A 16,916-nucleotide genomic window follows, 5' to 3' on the forward strand; every position below is an offset into this window, starting at 1 on the left:
GCACTAGCGCCGTAAAAGGACCGATTAAGACCCGGTGAGAGGCTCAGACTTGGGAAGGGTGAGGGTCCGAGGAGTTGCGGAAAGACGTGGAACGACTTGTGGCCGGAAACAGTCTTGATTCTGGTAGATGGGGAGGAGGGAACGGAGGATGAGTGAAGGGAGGAAAAGTTCAGCTCTTTTGTTCAGCATACATTTATGCTTGAGTATGCCAGACTTTTCAGGCCCTGGGGCTACACAATGAAGTGTTTCCTTTCTTCACCGCGTTCACTCTTATTTGGAGACACGGGTAACATAATTCGGAGTGGTAATTCAGCGTTAAGTAAAAGTAACGGCGGGGAGCGGGATAAGAATGTTTTCTAGACTTGGTGATCCCTGTCAGAGTCCTAGAAGACGCAGGCTTTCCCCCAGCGAAAATGGGAGAGAATGGTATAGATTCGAAGGACTGCAAGACCAAGCGTGAAGGGTAGCATTGTTGAAAGTTCTTAGAGGGAAAGGGAAGAATGGGGGTGGGAGGAATTGGCGGGAATCTGATTATTAAAGGCTTTACATGCTATTTAATTTTGTTGGTGGTAAGGGATGCCATTGAAGGATTTTTAACAAGCAAAAGGACACGTACTTACTTGTGTTCAGAAAGATAACTGTTAAGTAGCTGTTATATATTGGGTGAACCGGAAGTAGGATGTTGTTTAGAGAGCTGGTTAGAAGAATAGGCACTGGATTCAGGCTGACTAGCTTTCAGCACAGCTTAACCTCTTACAGCCTCTTGACCTTATCTGTAAAGTCTGATTTTAAGGATTAAATGAGATAAGTAGTGTTTGTGGCAGTGCCTGCCAGTGAGCGCCCAGTGCGAATTAGCTGTAGAAGACAAATGGAGCAGTAAATGTTACTGTAACGGTTCAGACCCGAGTGGTTAGAAGCTGTGAGTACAGTTTGGTTAAAATGGTCATGTAAAAGAAACTGCACCACATAACTTGAGTCTCCAGGGTGACAGGAGTCAAGATTCTGATCCATGCATTTGTAGGTTCAGAAAACCTGTGTTTGTCCAACCTCACAGAGATGAGTAGCAAGCACAGTGCCTGGTACCTCAAAGGCTCTTGGATGAGTTAGGACTGGTCAGACTGATGGGAGGCTGATATAACAAATGCCAGGTTGTTTATTCATAGAAATGTAACTGCCAAGGGCACTTGACAGTCCTCTTCTGAGGTCTATATACTCTATTTTAGCACAACTACATTTGAAGCCAGGCTGTGAAGCAGAAAAGGTTGTTGGGTTAAGGAGTATGGCAGCTTATATATTCTCATTATGTGTTCAAACTCATTAGCACTCTGACTACTAGGAAGTTTTAACGTTTCTAAATGTAGTCTTGGAGACACACTAACAAATCACTGATTTGGGGGTTCCATTCTCTTCTAAGCTGATCATCTCCTTTCTGATAACAGGCTCTTCATTGATTGGGTTCTTAGTGCCAGTCTCATTCCAGCTCTTTTACTCAGTCTTTTTTTTTTTTTTTTAACTCAGTCTTTTTAATGGGATGTTGGTGTTCCACAGCACCGGAGTCAACTGTAATCTGCACAGTGGCAGATGGCCACTAATCTCTAATATGCATGGGTGTCAGTAGTTTGGAGCCATCTTACCCTCTCACTTCTGAAACATATACAACATTCAGTCCAGTTCAGTCCCTCAGTCGTGTCCAACTCTTTGACGCCATGGACTGCAGCACACCAGGCCTCCCTGTCCATTACCAACTCCCGGAGTTTACTCAAACTCATGTCCATTGAGTTGGTGATGCCATGCAACTATCTCATCCTCTGTCGTCCCCTTCTCCCACCTTTAATCTTTCCCAGCATCAGGGTCTTTTCCAAGGAGTCAGTTCTTCACATCGGGTGGCCAAAGTATTGGAGTTTCAGCTTCAGCATCAGTCCTTCCAATGAATATTCAGGACTGATTTCCTTTAGGATGGACTGCTTGGATCTCCTTGCTGTCCAAGGGACTCTCGAGTCTTTTCCGACACCACAGTACAAAAGCATCAATTCTTTGGCACTCAGCTTTCTTTATAGTCCAACTCTCACATCCATACATGACTACAGCATAGACAAAGATATACAATATAGACAAAGGCAATTGTTATATAAAAAAGATGATTTTACGGGAAGGGGGACTAACAGGTCAGGTTTGAAAACAGGTGAGAGAATTCCTAGGAAATGGCTGTGGTTGAAAGATAGAATACTTAGAAAGACAAACAGAAAAGAAGGCTGCAGCAGAAGTTTTAAGGAAAGACAACAGTTTTGTGGGTCCAAAGGAGCTGAGTCTCATTCCTGCTGATTTCTCCTTGCAGACTGTGGGCAAGAGCAGCAAGATGCTGCAGCACATTGACTACAGGATGAGGTGTATCCTGCAAGATGGCCGTATCTTCATTGGCACCTTTAAAGCTTTTGACAAGCATATGAATTTGATCCTCTGTGACTGTGATGAGTTCAGGAAGATCAAGTAAGGAGTGGGCTGTTGGGGAGGGGTTGAGTGGATGGGGAGTGGATTGGGTGGGTGGGGCAAGTGATAGGTGGTGACTAGCTGGCTGGTTCCTCTCAGTTTGCTCTCCTGTTTTACAGGGCAGATTAAAATGGAGAGTTTCTTAAATCTCTTTCCTTAGTCTTGCTCTTTATTTCTAGCAGAGTACAAGTTGTAAGGAGGGCTGCCAGGCTTTTTATTTCTCTGATTTTGTGTGCCCCTGGGTACTGGGGTAAAGGGCTCTCATGTTCTCCCCACAGGTGTGTAAGGGGGGAGAGCTTGATTTTCTGGCCTCATTGCCTATTTGTAAAGCTGTAGCCTAAAGGGCTCTCACAGTGCAGCCTGGTCTGAAACTGCTTTAAGAAGCCTCTGACCCTCTTCAGGGTAAGTGCTCAACTCCCCTTGTGGGTTTGGGGCCAGTGATTTTTGTTGTCATTTATAGAAACAATTGGAGAATACAATCCCATAATTTGTTAGATGATTCCCTTGTCTTAGGACTCACAGATCTTAAGCTTCTAGCCTAGTAAAAGATGTGGTCTAGTGCTTCATTCTGTTTTACAGTCAAGGCATCTTGAGGCCCAAAGAAGTTATGTAATTTCCTTGACCATCCAGCTCTCTTTTGCCACTGGAGTGTCCATAGTGTGTTGCCAGTGGCTGTTAATTCCCTTCGATTCTTTTTGGGACTTTTGTTTTCTTTGTGGCATGAGGTCAAGAAGGATAGGACAGAAAATGGTAGTGATGGCTGAGTGCCAGGTGCACATTAGAGAGTGGCCAACATTTTTGAATGAGACTAACTTTATTCTGGTAATGAAAATGTGCCCATTAGAAATATTTTTTAAAAGTACATAGAAGTATATGAGAAAAAACTTAAGATACCCATAAAGGATTTTTTTTTTAATTGTGAAAGGGCAGTACATGCTTTTTTTAAAAAATAAGAACTATAGATAAGTTTTTAAAAAGGAAAAAATGACCACCCACAGAAAATTTATATAAAAATCATTAAAGTGAAACCTTTAAGTAATTTTTAAAAATCAAGGTGTTTTGTATTTCCTTTAATTTTAGGATATTGGCTTTGACTTTCCTTTCCCTATCTTGTTGCAATTACTTTTTCCCAGTCTTATCTCGTTTATATTTTGCTCATCCTTTTCTGCTTGTGGGTATTTGGAGATTCGTTTTTGTTCTTTGAGGATAGAAGTGTAATTTCTATGTAGCTAATCTCAACCTTTTCCTTTATGGCTTCTATTTCTAATGGGAGGTGAGAGACAGAGTTATAGTTCTGTGGGATTGAATTAATACTAGAAGGATACTGCATGCAAGTAGAGTGAATGGGATTCAGTTGACTTGAGGAATTGTTTTGACTGCCTTCCTGACATTGTTAAAGCCTTAAGCTGAAGGAAGAAAAAGGGTAATGGCAACAAAGAGTTGACTGAGGAAAGGCTCTCATGGTGGCTTTGTGAGTGAGCCAGGGCTGGGCTTTCTTGAATCTTGTCCTGTCTCTCGGTCTGTGCATTCTCTTGGCATGGGACACAACCATCTGATGGGGGGAGGTTACAAGTTTAGCCTGTCAGTAGATTTAGTGTAAAACAAGTCTTTGAGGGCCCCTAGGTAGGTGAATATGAACTTTACCCTTTTTCTAATGCTTTTTTTGTTTTGTTTTGTTTCTTCTCCTAAACCTGTCTTTAGACCAAAGAACTCAAAACAAGCAGAGAGAGAAGAGAAGCGAGTCCTTGGTCTTGTGCTACTTCGAGGGGAGAACCTGGTCTCAATGACAGTAGAGGGACCACCTCCAAAAGATGTAAGTCAGAACTGAGAGCCAGTGCAAGGCCAGGAACCTTGTGCAAGGGAGGTGCCACCCTGAGCTGGGCCCTGTGTGGGGTTCTCTGTTTCACTGCAGTACTCACAGGTATCTTCTGGTTTCTGTTTCCCTTATACAGATAATAAACCAGAATCTTAAAGAGGTTACTTTGCAAGTCAGAAGTAAGGAGCTAGGATTTGAGGGTTTGTAACTTTAAATCCCTCTTTTCTTAGTTGATGTACATAGTCAATAGAAGAGGCACTTAAGGCCTCCTGGGTCAGTTCTTAATGTGATGACAGTCTGCTGCTGTTGCTAAGTCACTTTAGTCGTGTCCGACTCTGTGCGACCCCATAGACGGCAGCCCACCAGGCTCCCCTGTCCCTGGGATTTTCCAGGCAAGAACACTGGAGTGGCTTGCCATTTCCTTCCCCAATGCATGGAAGTTGGACCATAAAAAATTGTAACTCCAAACAATAGAATACATGTATATTTTTTGTAAAGTTGTGGAATAATAGTTAATATTTAATTAAGCATCTGCTATTTGCCAAGCCCTTCAGTATTTAATCCATGTAACAGTCTTTTGAGATAGATTATTCCCACTTTATAGATAATGCAAATTGAAGTTTAGTAACTTGCACAAGGTGGCACAGCTGGAAAGTAGTGAAACTGTCATTTGATTCCAAGCAGTAAGGCAATGGCACCCCACTCCAGTACTCTTGCCTGGAAAATCCCATGGACGGAGGAGCCTGGTGGGCTGCATTCCATGGGGTCGCTAAGGGTCGGACATGACTGAGCGACTTCCCTTTCACTTTTCACTTTCATGCATTGGAGAAGGCACTGGCAACCCACTCCAGTGTTCTTGCCTGGAGAGTCCCAGGGACGGGGAAGCCTGGTGGGCTGCCGTCTCTGGGGTCGCACAGAGTTGGACACGACTGAAGCGACTTAGCAGCAGCAGCAGCAGTATTGGTTCATTAACATCAGCCTCCCTTTAGAAATAGAAGAGGCTTTAGAGAATCTAACCAAATTTGTTTTCCCTTTTTTGTTTTTAAGATACTGTTTGTTAAAGGAATAATCTTGTTACCTTGTTTTAATTTTTGTCCATATATATATGTTGGGTTTTTTTTTTTTACTTGTAATAAGTATGTATCAGTCTGCTTTTTAACTTAACATTGTAAACATTTTTCCAAAGTTGCTGTATTCAAAAGTCATGTTAAAGATACTTTCAAGTGAGTGCAGAGTAGTTTATCCTAGTTCTTTCCTTCTGTTTAGACTCTTATATACAAAGGATGTTACCGTGTTTCTGATTCAAGGCCTATGGACCTATTCATAGCTTTGGTATCTATTTCCAGTAGAATTTGCTACTTTAATGTAGCCAATTGTAAACCTTCAGGACCACAACCAGTTTTGTTAAAACCTCTTCATTGGCAGATAAGGAAGCAGTACTAGAATGGTGGGATTACTTGCCCACTATCCCCACTATCACCCACCAAGTGAGAATCAGAGCTGGGACTGGACCTCATATCTCTTTGTCAGGTCAAAACTCTGATCTAACATAGACACCCTTTTGGGTGGAGGCTTAGCTGTTTGTTTATTTAATTTTCATAGGAATGCATATTGGTTGAGTTGTGTGTGCTTCTCTTGACTTAAAACTCTTAAGTTCTTTTAGCCTGCTAGGCATATAATCTTGGATGGAGGAGGAGTGGTGTTAACAGGAATGGATAGTGTTTATAAGAAGGTGTTTTGATGCCCTGTAAATCTGAGGGGTTCTCTTGGCAGTGATATTCCAAAGTGTACTTCTTATTCTCTAGGCCACAAGTGTATTAACATATATTTATTTTTCAGACTGGCATTGCCCGAGTGCCACTTGCTGGAGCTGCTGGGGGCCCAGGGATTGGCAGAGCTGCTGGTAGAGGAATCCCAGCTGGGGTTCCTATGCCTCAGGCTCCTGCAGGACTTGCTGGGCCAGTCCGTGGGGTTGGTGGTCCATCCCAACAGGTGAGGAGTTGGAGGAAGGGGCACCACCTTCTGTAATTAAAGGATAGAGTGAAGATCTGAGTCCAGAATGACCAACTAGGCTGTGATTGTCAAGCTATCAGTATTTCACTGTGCTTCATACACGGTTGGAGAGTCAAGCAAAAAGGAAAGCTTGCTATTATGCATTATTTTGATGCTGTAAGAGATGCATGAAAAGTTTTTGACCAACTGTATTAAAGTATTTCTGTCACAACATTTGAAATCTTGACCCTTGCACAATATGGGTGTTAGGAATGCCAACTCTGCAGGTGAAAATTGGTATATAACTTTACAGTTGGCTCATTATGTCCATGGATTCAAGCCAAGAATGTGCACAGTACTGTAGTATGTATTTAGGGAGAAGAATGCCTATAAGTGAACCCTGGCAGATTAAAACCATGTTCAAGGATCAGCTGTACTATAGCTTTTACAACCTATTGTCAGGCCTGTTTGAGCATGCAAATGCCTTATCTAATTTGGATTGGGCATCCTTAACTTAGGCCTGGAAAACAGGAATTGAACTTAAGATCACGCTTGATCTCCTCTGGCATAATAGGTTTTGATAGGAAGTCTGATGCTTTGAGTTGTAGCTCAGTGGATTTGGTGTCTGCTGTTTCTTTACCAAGTTGGAGAGGAGAGAGGGGTACTGCATTGCACTGTACTGTTCTGCCTAACTTCTTTCCTGTGTCTTCCTAGGTGATGACCCCACAAGGAAGAGGTACTGTTGCAGCAGCTGCAGCTGCAGCCACAGCCAGTATTGCAGGGGCCCCAACCCAGTACCCACCTGGCCGTGCAGGTCCTCCACCACCCATGGGCCGAGGGGCACCCCCTCCAGGTGAGGAGCCCAGGAGGAGTCCATTGTTAGTTGATAGAAGATGCCTTAGCTGGATTTATGATGAGACATACCCTTGACTGAAACTAATGACGAGTTTGTGTAATTAAGCAGGATTACTCTGAGATCCAGCTTGGTTGACTGACTTTGGAACTAGCCAGACTAGAGCTCTATCTCTGTTTCAAGTCCTAGTGCTAGGAAGGACTGGAAGGGTGGAATGGTCCCTCTGTCTTAGAATGTGGTGAACAGTTTTGTACGTTTCCTGCTACCTTTTGTACTTTTCCTGCTATGATGGACACTTGAGCTGTATTCTTGGGATTTTTCTCTTGCAGGCATGATGGGCCCACCTCCTGGTATGAGGCCTCCCATGGGTCCCCCAATGGGGATCCCACCTGGACGAGGAACTCCTATGGGCATGCCGCCACCAGGGATGCGGCCTCCTCCCCCAGGGATGCGAGGTAAGTGCCTGTAGCAGTGGCGTTGATTCCCTAGAGCTAGGTTGGGTTAGGAATTAGAAGGTTGGATTTTGATCATACCTTCTTGGCTTTTATGCCTTAAGTTTAGGGAAGTGAACACTTAGAGGACAGCTTTGTTCAGAAAGGAAAGAGGGAGCAAGCATTTCTTAAATGGACCTTACCTCCCTCTTAGAATAGTGAGAACCTCCCTGTACACAGTACTTCCAGTATCTAAGGCAGTATTTTCTGGTCACTGTAAAATAGTGCATTTTGTTGCATGACCAAGAAAGGTCTTAGGCCCTTTGGTTTGGGAGTGGCTATTAATTAAGGAGGGACTCTGGGCTTTGCTGTACTATTTATTATGGATTATCTGTTTAACTCCAGTTTGAGAAATGCTGATGCAGATCAGTTCTTTTGTTTTGTAGGCGAGAAACAGGCCCATAGAGAGCTCAGTGTCCAGGCCAGTGTTCTTTTCATGAAGCCATAGTGGCCTATAAGTTAACCCGTGGCCAAACTGGCTGATCACTGTATTTATAGTTTTCCATTACTGAGCTTTGTAAGCTTAGGAGCCCATGACCCCAGAGAAGTACCCCTCTGAGCATTTGGTAACTGCCGGGTGTGGGAGGCTGGGGTAGGGTGGGGATTTGAGTTGCAGATCAGGCACTGACTAAACTTCTTACTCTTACTTCAGGCCTTCTTTGACCTTGGCCACAGAGTTATGGAAGTAGCTCCACAGAGGCTTGGGCCCGATTCTCCAGGGCCACGTTACCACACCTGTTTGTTTGTTAAGCCGTTGTTCGCGGAGTCTCACCGGATTGTCTGGTTTCCCTTACAGGGCCCCCTCCCCCGGGAATGCGCCCACCAAGGCCCTAGGCTCATCTTGGCCCTCCTCAGCTCCCTGCCTGTTTCCCGTAAGGCTGTACATAGTCCTTTTACTTCCTTGTGGCCTGTGACACTAGTTTATAATAAACTCTTTAAGAGAATATTACAAATGCACCTAGTATGTTTGTTTATTTTCAGAAAAACTGTTGATGTATTGGGTGCTTGATAAGAATCAAGAAGGGTTGCCTTGGAAAAACTAGCCCTAATCCTGTTTCCTTAGCCCTAATCCTTAGCTGTTTCCCTTGTAAAATACTGTATTTATTTGCAGGGATGCACAGTCTCATTCAAGAGAATTACAAAATTGAACTGTAAGCAGACATTTTCACCTGTTATACTGGCAAAAATCATCTTGTTAACTTTAATACTGTATTGGTGAGGGTTGTGAATTGGTATATCCTCTTTGGAAGGCACTAATCAAGATAACTTCTTAAGCAGCACTTTATTTTCTTTAGAAACTAAATTTACAATTCCATCTTAAAGTTGAAAGTTGGCAACAAGTCTTTACAATTTAGGATCTTTCTCCATAGCCTCTCTAAAGATCTTAATTCCTAAACTACTCCATGAGCTCTGAAATGGTGTTCCCCACACCGTTCTGGAAGTTTTCACATCTTAATGTGAGATCTGACACCTCTTGTTAACGAAGGGAACTGTTAAAAGCTGTCTTCCTCTTGGCTAACGCAGTCCACCAGCAATGTTAACAATTAATTTACTATTTAAAAACAAAACTACTCAAGCATTGCTTGGAACTGTTACGCTGGGAATCCTTTCCAGAAAATTCACTCCCTGAGAGAAAAGAGAGATCCTAACCAGTTGCTTCTACGGACGATCACCCTAGTTTGGTGCATGTAACGGAATGTCCTTTGAAGTATAACTCAAAAGGTCAGGAATCCTTGGTCATCCTGACAAACCTAATGGCATTTACATACACGATATATCTAAAACTGATCCTAGACCAAGTATTGCAACCATAATCCCAAATAATTCCATTATTTAGCACATGAAGTTCCTACTGAGTTGCCAGAACTAGCTAGAAGCAAAGAGTGATGGTTCATCATCTTTTACAAGTAAGGAAAAAGCAGGAAGGAAAGGAAACTTCTCCTTCCTAAATTTGTGAAATTGATGGCTATCTTCATGTCTTTGATATGATTGAGAGTCCTCAATTTCCTGATCTGAGGAGTCCATTTTCAAAGTTACTGTCAAGATCAAGAAGCACTTTCAGGTTTTTCTTTGCCATGGCCCAAGAACTCCAGTCTTTCAATAGGAATCTTCTCCTTCATTGCTTTCTAAACACACTGCTGGTAGCACTTGAAGAGGCCAGTGCATGGATCCCTGGAGCCATCCCCCTTGAGGAAATTACTGGCAAACCAGTGATTGAACCACTGGTTGTATTCAGCTTTCTAGGTGGTGCAGGCCTCCCCTACATTGTTCACAATGTCAGTGTCTGTGGTGGTTGAGCAGTGCTTTATCATTTTTCTATAATAAACTATGAAGCAAATACTGAGACATCTCTGATCCAGTGGCTAAGAATCCACCTTCCAAAGCAGGGGACAATTCCTGGTTGGAGAACTAAAATCCCATAGGCCTTGGAGCAACTAAGCCCGTGTGCCTCAACTACTGAGCCTACACACTCTAGAGCCTGCATGCCACAAGAGAAGCCTGCGCACTGCCAAGAAGACCCATCGCAGCCAAAATACAAAAAGTGTGAAGCAAGTAATAAAAATGAAATGAATCCTATTGGAAGAGGAACAGTTTTGGTATAACTTTCTCCTGGGGTCATATGCATGTATATAATCTGATTTTTGAGTTGTGGGGTATCAATTTCTTCCACCCAAAGTCTGTTCGATAGGTCACTAAACAGTACTCTATTAGTACATCAAGCTTAAAAAGGCTACAGAAATAAAGTGAATATTCTAAAATTACTGCATGGGATGGAGGACCATCCTAAATGTAAAAGAACTTAGTGGAAAAGGAGAGACTACCGTTGTAGAATGAAGGTGTTTGTCCAGGGAAATAAAAGTGGTTCAGTATAAAAACAGTCAAATGTAACAAGTTAATAGGACAAGGAAAAAGCTGTATGGTCATCTCAGTAAGAAGACATTGGATAAAATTCTAACACATTAGGAATAGAAGGGAAATTTATAAACATGATACGTGTGTGTGGGTGTGTGTGGGTGTGTGGGTGTGTGTGTGTGTTTTAATGAAAAAAAAGCCCACAGCTAACATAATGAAAGGTTGAAAACTTTACCCTTAAGATCAGAAATAAGTGTCCCCACTTCAACCACTGCTTTTTAAAATTATACTGGAAGCTCTACCCAGAGTAAGAAGGAAAAAGCCAAATTGGAAAGGAAGATTGTATTCTTCCTTTCTGTATGTGGAAATTCTGTATGTGGAAAATCACAAAGAATACATAAGAAAGCTCCTAGATGTGATAATTGAATTCAGCAAAATTGCAAGTTAGGAGAGTGCAATTGTATTTCTATATACTATCTATAGTCTGAAAAAAGGTCCATTTACAACAGCATCCAAGAGAATAATATACTTAGGAATCAATTTAACCAAGGTTGTGGAAGATTTGTATGCTGACAAGAACATCCTGAAAGAAAAAATGGAAATACCTACCATATTCATGAATTGAAAGACAGTATTAAAATGGCTGTATTTCCCAAAGAAATATAGATTATATGCAATCTAAAAATTCCAAGAGATCTTTTTGCAGAAATGAAGCTCATCCTCAAATTCTATGAAGCTGCAAGGGACACTGAATAGCAAGAACAATCTTGATATCTCACTTCTTAATTTCAAAACTTAACTACAAAGCTTGAGTAATCAAAACTCTGGTACTGGCATAAGGATAGATACAGACCAGTGGAATAGAATTGAGAACCCAGAAATAAGCCGTTGCATATTTGACCATGAAAGTGTCAACACCTTTCACTGGGAAAAGGGTAGTCTGTTGGACAAGTGGTGCTAAGACAATCGCAAAACCACATAGAAAAGAATGAAGTTGGTCACCTGCCTCACTTCATATATCACTCATTAACAAAATGGATTAACAGTTTATAAGAACTAAAACTTAAATTGCCAGAAGAAAACAAGTCTTGATGACCTGGGGTTGCATTCTTATCAGATCAGATGAGATCAGATCAGTTGCTCAGTCTTAGATTTGACACTAAAAGCTCAAGGAAAAAACAAAAAAAATGGATTTCATCAAATTTAGAAATTGCATCAAAGGACATTATCAAAAATGTGAAAATGTAGCTTACAGAATGGAAGAAAATATTTGCAAAGCATATATCTGATTTGTGTTTAAAATCCAGACTACTAATTTTATATAAAGAACTTTCAAAACTATAGATAAACAGCCCAATTAACAAGTCAACAAAGGAATACACATTTCTTCAAAGAAGATATACAAATGGGCAACACATGAAAAACTTCATCATTGGTCATGAAAGAAATTCAAATCAAACCCACAATGAGATATCACTTCAACCCACTAGGATGACTTTAATGGGGGAAAAAAGCTGGCAAGGATCTGGAGAAATACTGCATTACTGGTAAGAATGTAAAATGTTGCAGTGACTATGTAAAATGATTTGACTGTTCCTCAAAAAGATAAACAGAATTACCATATGATTCTACTCTTAAGTATGTATCCAAGAGAAATGAAAATATATGTCTACACAGAAACTTGTATAGGAATGTTTGTAGTAGAATTCATAACAGGCAAAAGGTGGGAACAGCCCAACTGTCCCATCAGTGGATTAATTAATAGGTAAATTGTGGGCTGTACATTCAATGGAATATTACTCAGCCATAAAAGGAATGAAATATTGATACTGCTACTATTTGGATGAACCTTGAGAATATTCTGCTAAGTAAAAGAAACTGATCTCAGAGAGACAACAGGGAGCAGCCCTGAAGAGGGATCTTACTTCCCTGCCCAGGAATTGAACATGGGTAGCTTGGAGAAGGGGCTTCCCAGGCGGCACTAGTGGTGAAGAACCCATCTGCCAGTGCGGGAGACATAAAGAGATGCGGGTTCGATCTCCTGGAGGAGGCATGGCAGCCCACTCCAGTATTCTTGCTTGGAGAATCCCATGGACAGAGGAGCCTGGTGGGCTACAGTCCATGGGGTTGCAAAGAATCGGACATGACTGAGTGACAGCACACACCCACGCAGCCTGGATGAAAACCAGGAATCCTAGCTACTAGACCACCAGGGGCTAGAGGTTAGAAGCAAAGTTTCCCTCTTACCCTTTTGAAAGGATTTTTCAAAGAGGCAGAAACTGAAAACAGGTGTGAAGTTTATTATTTGAGACAGCATGAGATGTGGGAGAGCACAACAGAGAAACAGTTTGTTTATTTAAGACAGGTGAACGAATCTAGAGCATGTTATACAGAGTGAAGTAAGAAAAATAATGTATTAACACATACAGAATCTAGAAAAATGATATTGATGAAGCTATTTGCAAGGAAGGAATGAAGATGCAGGTGTAGAGAATGGACTTGTGGATGCAGGGGGGAGGGAAAGGGGGACAGAGAAAGCAGCATCAGCATATATATGTATACTATCAGGTGTAAGATGGATACTAGTGAGAAGTTGCTGTGTAGTGCAGGGAGCCTATTCGGGTGCTCTGTGATGACCTGGAGGGATGGGATGGGGTGGGGGGGGTGCGGGGAGAAGGGAAGGGTTGTGTGTATAATTATGGCTGATATGAGTTGTATGGCGGAAACCAACACAGCATTGTAAAAATTTTTAAAAAAGTTATATATACTGTATGGCATTAAAAAAAAGATACTGCAAAAATAAATAAATAAATAAACACTGAAGCAAGCCAGAGATACACAGCTAGAGAGAAAGAGTATGGGCACCCTCTACTGAGGCAGGACACAGATAAGAGGTGATTTGTTGTTCAGTTGATCAGTCATGTCCAACTCTAACCCCATGGACTGCCGCACACCAGCTTCATCTCCTGGAGCTTGCTCAAACTCATGTCCACTGAGTCAGTGATGCCATTTAACCATCTTGTCCTTTGTTGTCCCCTTCTGCCTTCAACCTTTCCCAGCATCAGGGTCTTTTCTAATGAGTCAGCTCTTCACATCAGGTGGCCAAAATATTGGAGCTTCAACTTCAGCATCAGTCCTTCCAATGAATATTCAGGGTTGATTTCCTTTAGGATTGACTGGTTTGATCTTGCTATCCAAGGGACTCTCAAGAGTCTTCTCCAACACCACAGTTCAAAAGCATCAATTCTTTGGCGCTCAGCCTTTATGGTTCAACTGTCTATGGTTCAAGTCATCCATACATGACTACTGGAAAAACAATAGCTTTGATTATACAGACCTTTGTTGGCAAAGTAATATCTCTGCTCCTTAATAGACTGTCTAGGTTTGTCATAGCTTTTCTTCCAAGGAGCATTTTTAATTTCATGGCTGCAGTCACCACTGCAGTGATTTTGGAGTCCAAGAAAATAAAGTCTGTCACTATTTCCATTGTTTCCCCATCTATTTGCCATGAAGTGATGGGATCAGATGCCATGATCTTCATTTTTTGAATGTTGAGTTTTAAGCTGGCTTTTTCACTCTCTTCTTTCATCTTCATCAACAGGCTGTTTAGTTCCTTTTCACTTTCTGCCGTAAGGGGGTGTCATCTGCATATCTGAGGTTATTGATATTTCTCCCGACAATCTTGATTCCAGCTTGTGTTTCTTCCAGCCCAGCATTTCTCATGATGTACTCTGCATAGACATTAAATAAGCAGGATGACAATACAGCCTTGACGTACTCCTTTCCCTATTTGGATCCAATCTGTTGTTCCATGTCTGGTTCTAACTGTTGCTTCTTGACCTGCATACAGCTTTCTCAGGAGACAGGTAAGGTGGTCTGGTATTCCCATCTCTTTAAGAATTTTCCACATTTTGCTGTGATCCACACAAAGAGGTGATTGAAATCACTCATATAGGACAGTTCTTCAGTGTCTTTGTTTACATTTGGCCAATTATCTTGTTTCTTTCTTCACTCCTAACTAGTCCTTGGACTCTCCCCCAGATGCCTATGCAACATTTTTCTAAGATTCCACCACAGAGGCTTGTGGGTACATGTCTACACTTATTATGGGAAGGTGTTGCTCCCTCCCCCAACCCCCCCACTTTTTTAAGCTTTTTTTTTCACTGTCTCTCCCTCCTTAATCCTCCCTCTACTTGTCCTGGTGTTTCTTTCTTTTTTCTTTCTCTTTTTGGCTGTCCTGGGTCTTCATTGCTGCCAGACTTTTCTCTGGTTGGAGTGAGCAGGGGCTGCTCTCCAGTTGCAGTGCACAGGCTTCTCATTGTGGTGGTTTCTCTTGTTGCAGAGCACAGGCTCTAGGGTGTGTGAGCTCAGAGGTGTGGTTCCTAGACTCTAGAGCACAGGCTCAATAGTTGTAGTGCACAGGCCCAGTTGCTCTGTGGCATGTGGGATCATCCTGGATCTGGGATTGACTTGTGTCTCCTGCATTGGCAGGTGTATTCTTTACCATTGAGCCACCAGGGTAGCCCTTCTTCCCTTTCTGACCCCCAAGGAGCCTTCCTCTGCATGTGCAGACAGGGAAGTTTCACTTGACCTCAGGAGTGGTCATCTTATCTCCACTTTAGCAGAGCTCAGCTTCTGCCATTAGCTTTGTCCTTGGAGTGTCTGGGTGAGAACAAAGCTCCAAATTTACTCCACTTAACAAGCACCATCTGTTTAGTGCTGCTGCTGCTGCTGCTAAGTCGCTTCAGTCGTGTCCAACTCTGTGCGACCCCAGAGACGGCAGTCCACCAGGCTCCCCTGTCCCTGGGATTCTCCAGGCAAGAACACTGGAGTGGGTTGCCATTTCCTTCTCCAATGCATGAAAGTGAAAAGTGAAAGGGAAGTCGCTCAGTGTCCGACTCTTAGCGACCCCATGGACTGCTGCCTACCAGGCTCCTCCGTCCATGGGATTTTCCAGGCAAGAGTACTGGAGTGGGGTGCCATTGCCTTCTCTGTCTGTCTAGTGCAGGGGCCTGTTTATCTCTTCCCTCAAAACTAGACCCAGCAGGGCATATATGGCTCCTTTTTGTTTTTAGTTTGCATGTTCTTTTTTTTAAAAATTGAGATATTTGTTGTTGTAATTGTTCAGTCACTAAGTCATTCCAACTCTTTGTGATCCCATGAACTGTAGCACGCCAGGCTTCCCTTCCTTCACTATCTCCTAGAGTTTGCTCAAACTCATGTCCATTGAGTTGGTGATGTCATCCAATCATCTCATCCTCTCTCACCCCCTTCCCCTCCTGCCCTCAATCCTTCCCAGCATCAGGGTCTTTTCCAATGAGTTGGCTCTTCACAACAGGTGGCCAAAATATTGGAATATCGGCTTCAGCATCAGTCCTTCCAATGAATATTCAGGGTTGACTTCCTTTAGGACTGACTGGTTTGATCTCCTTGCTGTCCAAGGGACTCTTAAGAGTCTTCTCCAGCACCACAGTTTGAAAGCATCAGTTCTTTGGCACTCAGCCTTCTTTATGGTCCAACTCTCACATCCATACATGACTACTGGAGAAACCATAGCTTTGACTATATGTACCTTTGTTGGCAAAATGAGGTCTGCTTTTTAATATACTGTCTAGGTTTGTCATAGATTTTCTTCCAAATAGCTTTCTTTAAAATATTCATATTTTAATTTTATGACTGCAGTCACCATCCAAAGTGATTTTGGAGCCCAAGAAAATCTGCCACTGTTTCCATTTTTTCCCCATCTATTTGCTATGAAGTGATGGAATTGGATGCCATCATCTTTGTTTTTTGAATGGTGAATTTCAAAGCTAGCTTTTTCACTTTACTCTCACACTCATCAGGAGGCTCTTTAGTTCCTCTTCACTTTCTGCCATTAGGGTGGTGCCATCTGCATATCTGAGGTTGTTGATATTTCTCCCAGGAATCTTGGTTCCAGCTTATGATTCATCCAGCCTATCATTTCACATGATATACTCTGCATAGAAGTTAAATAAGCAGGGTGACAATAGAGCCTTGATGTATTCCTTTCCCAATTTTGAACCAGCCCGTTGTCCCATGTCTGATTCTAACTTGCTCCTTGTCCTCCATACAGGTTTCTCAGAAGACAGGTAAGGTGGTATGGTATTCCCATCTCTTTAAGAATTTCCCATAATTTGTTGTAATCCACACAGTCAAAGGCTTTAGTGTAGTCAATGAACCAGAAGTAGATGTTTCTCTGGAATTGTCTCACTTTTTCTATGATCCAGTGAATGTTGGCAATTTGGTCTCTGGTTCCTCTGCCTTTTTGTAAATCCAGCTTGTACATCTGGAAGTTCTCTGTTCTAGCTTGAAGAATTTTGAACATTACTTTGCTAGCATGTGAAATGTGTGCAATTGTACAGTAGTTTGAACATTCTTTGGTATTGCCCTTCTTTGGGATTGA

General features: G+C 42.2%; 1 protein-coding gene and 1 pseudogene across 1 annotated transcript in view; one reads left to right on the forward strand and one right to left on the reverse strand.

The window, feature by feature from the left end:
• Positions 1-8,592, forward strand: part of SNRPB (small nuclear ribonucleoprotein polypeptides B and B1) — a 9,176-nt gene extending 584 nt beyond the window's left edge. The window contains exons 2-7 of the mRNA XM_010836519.1: positions 2,336-2,487; positions 4,189-4,300; positions 6,143-6,295; positions 7,010-7,148; positions 7,478-7,603; positions 8,436-8,592. Coding sequence (XP_010834821.1) covers positions 2,336-2,487; positions 4,189-4,300; positions 6,143-6,295; positions 7,010-7,148; positions 7,478-7,603; positions 8,436-8,473 — 720 coding nt within the window. The 3' untranslated portion in view covers positions 8,474-8,592. The remainder of the gene's footprint in view (positions 1-2,335; positions 2,488-4,188; positions 4,301-6,142; positions 6,296-7,009; positions 7,149-7,477; positions 7,604-8,435) is intronic.
• Positions 8,593-8,648: 56 nt separating this feature from the next.
• LOC104986181 lies at positions 8,649-9,951 on the reverse strand (annotated as a pseudogene).
• Between the last annotated feature and the right edge of the window lie 6,965 nt (positions 9,952-16,916).

This window comes from Bison bison, unplaced genomic scaffold (assembly GCF_000754665.1).
Source record: "Bison bison bison isolate TAMUID 2011002044 unplaced genomic scaffold, Bison_UMD1.0 scf7180017864063, whole genome shotgun sequence".
Taxonomy (NCBI): Eukaryota; Metazoa; Chordata; class Mammalia; order Artiodactyla; family Bovidae; genus Bison; species Bison bison.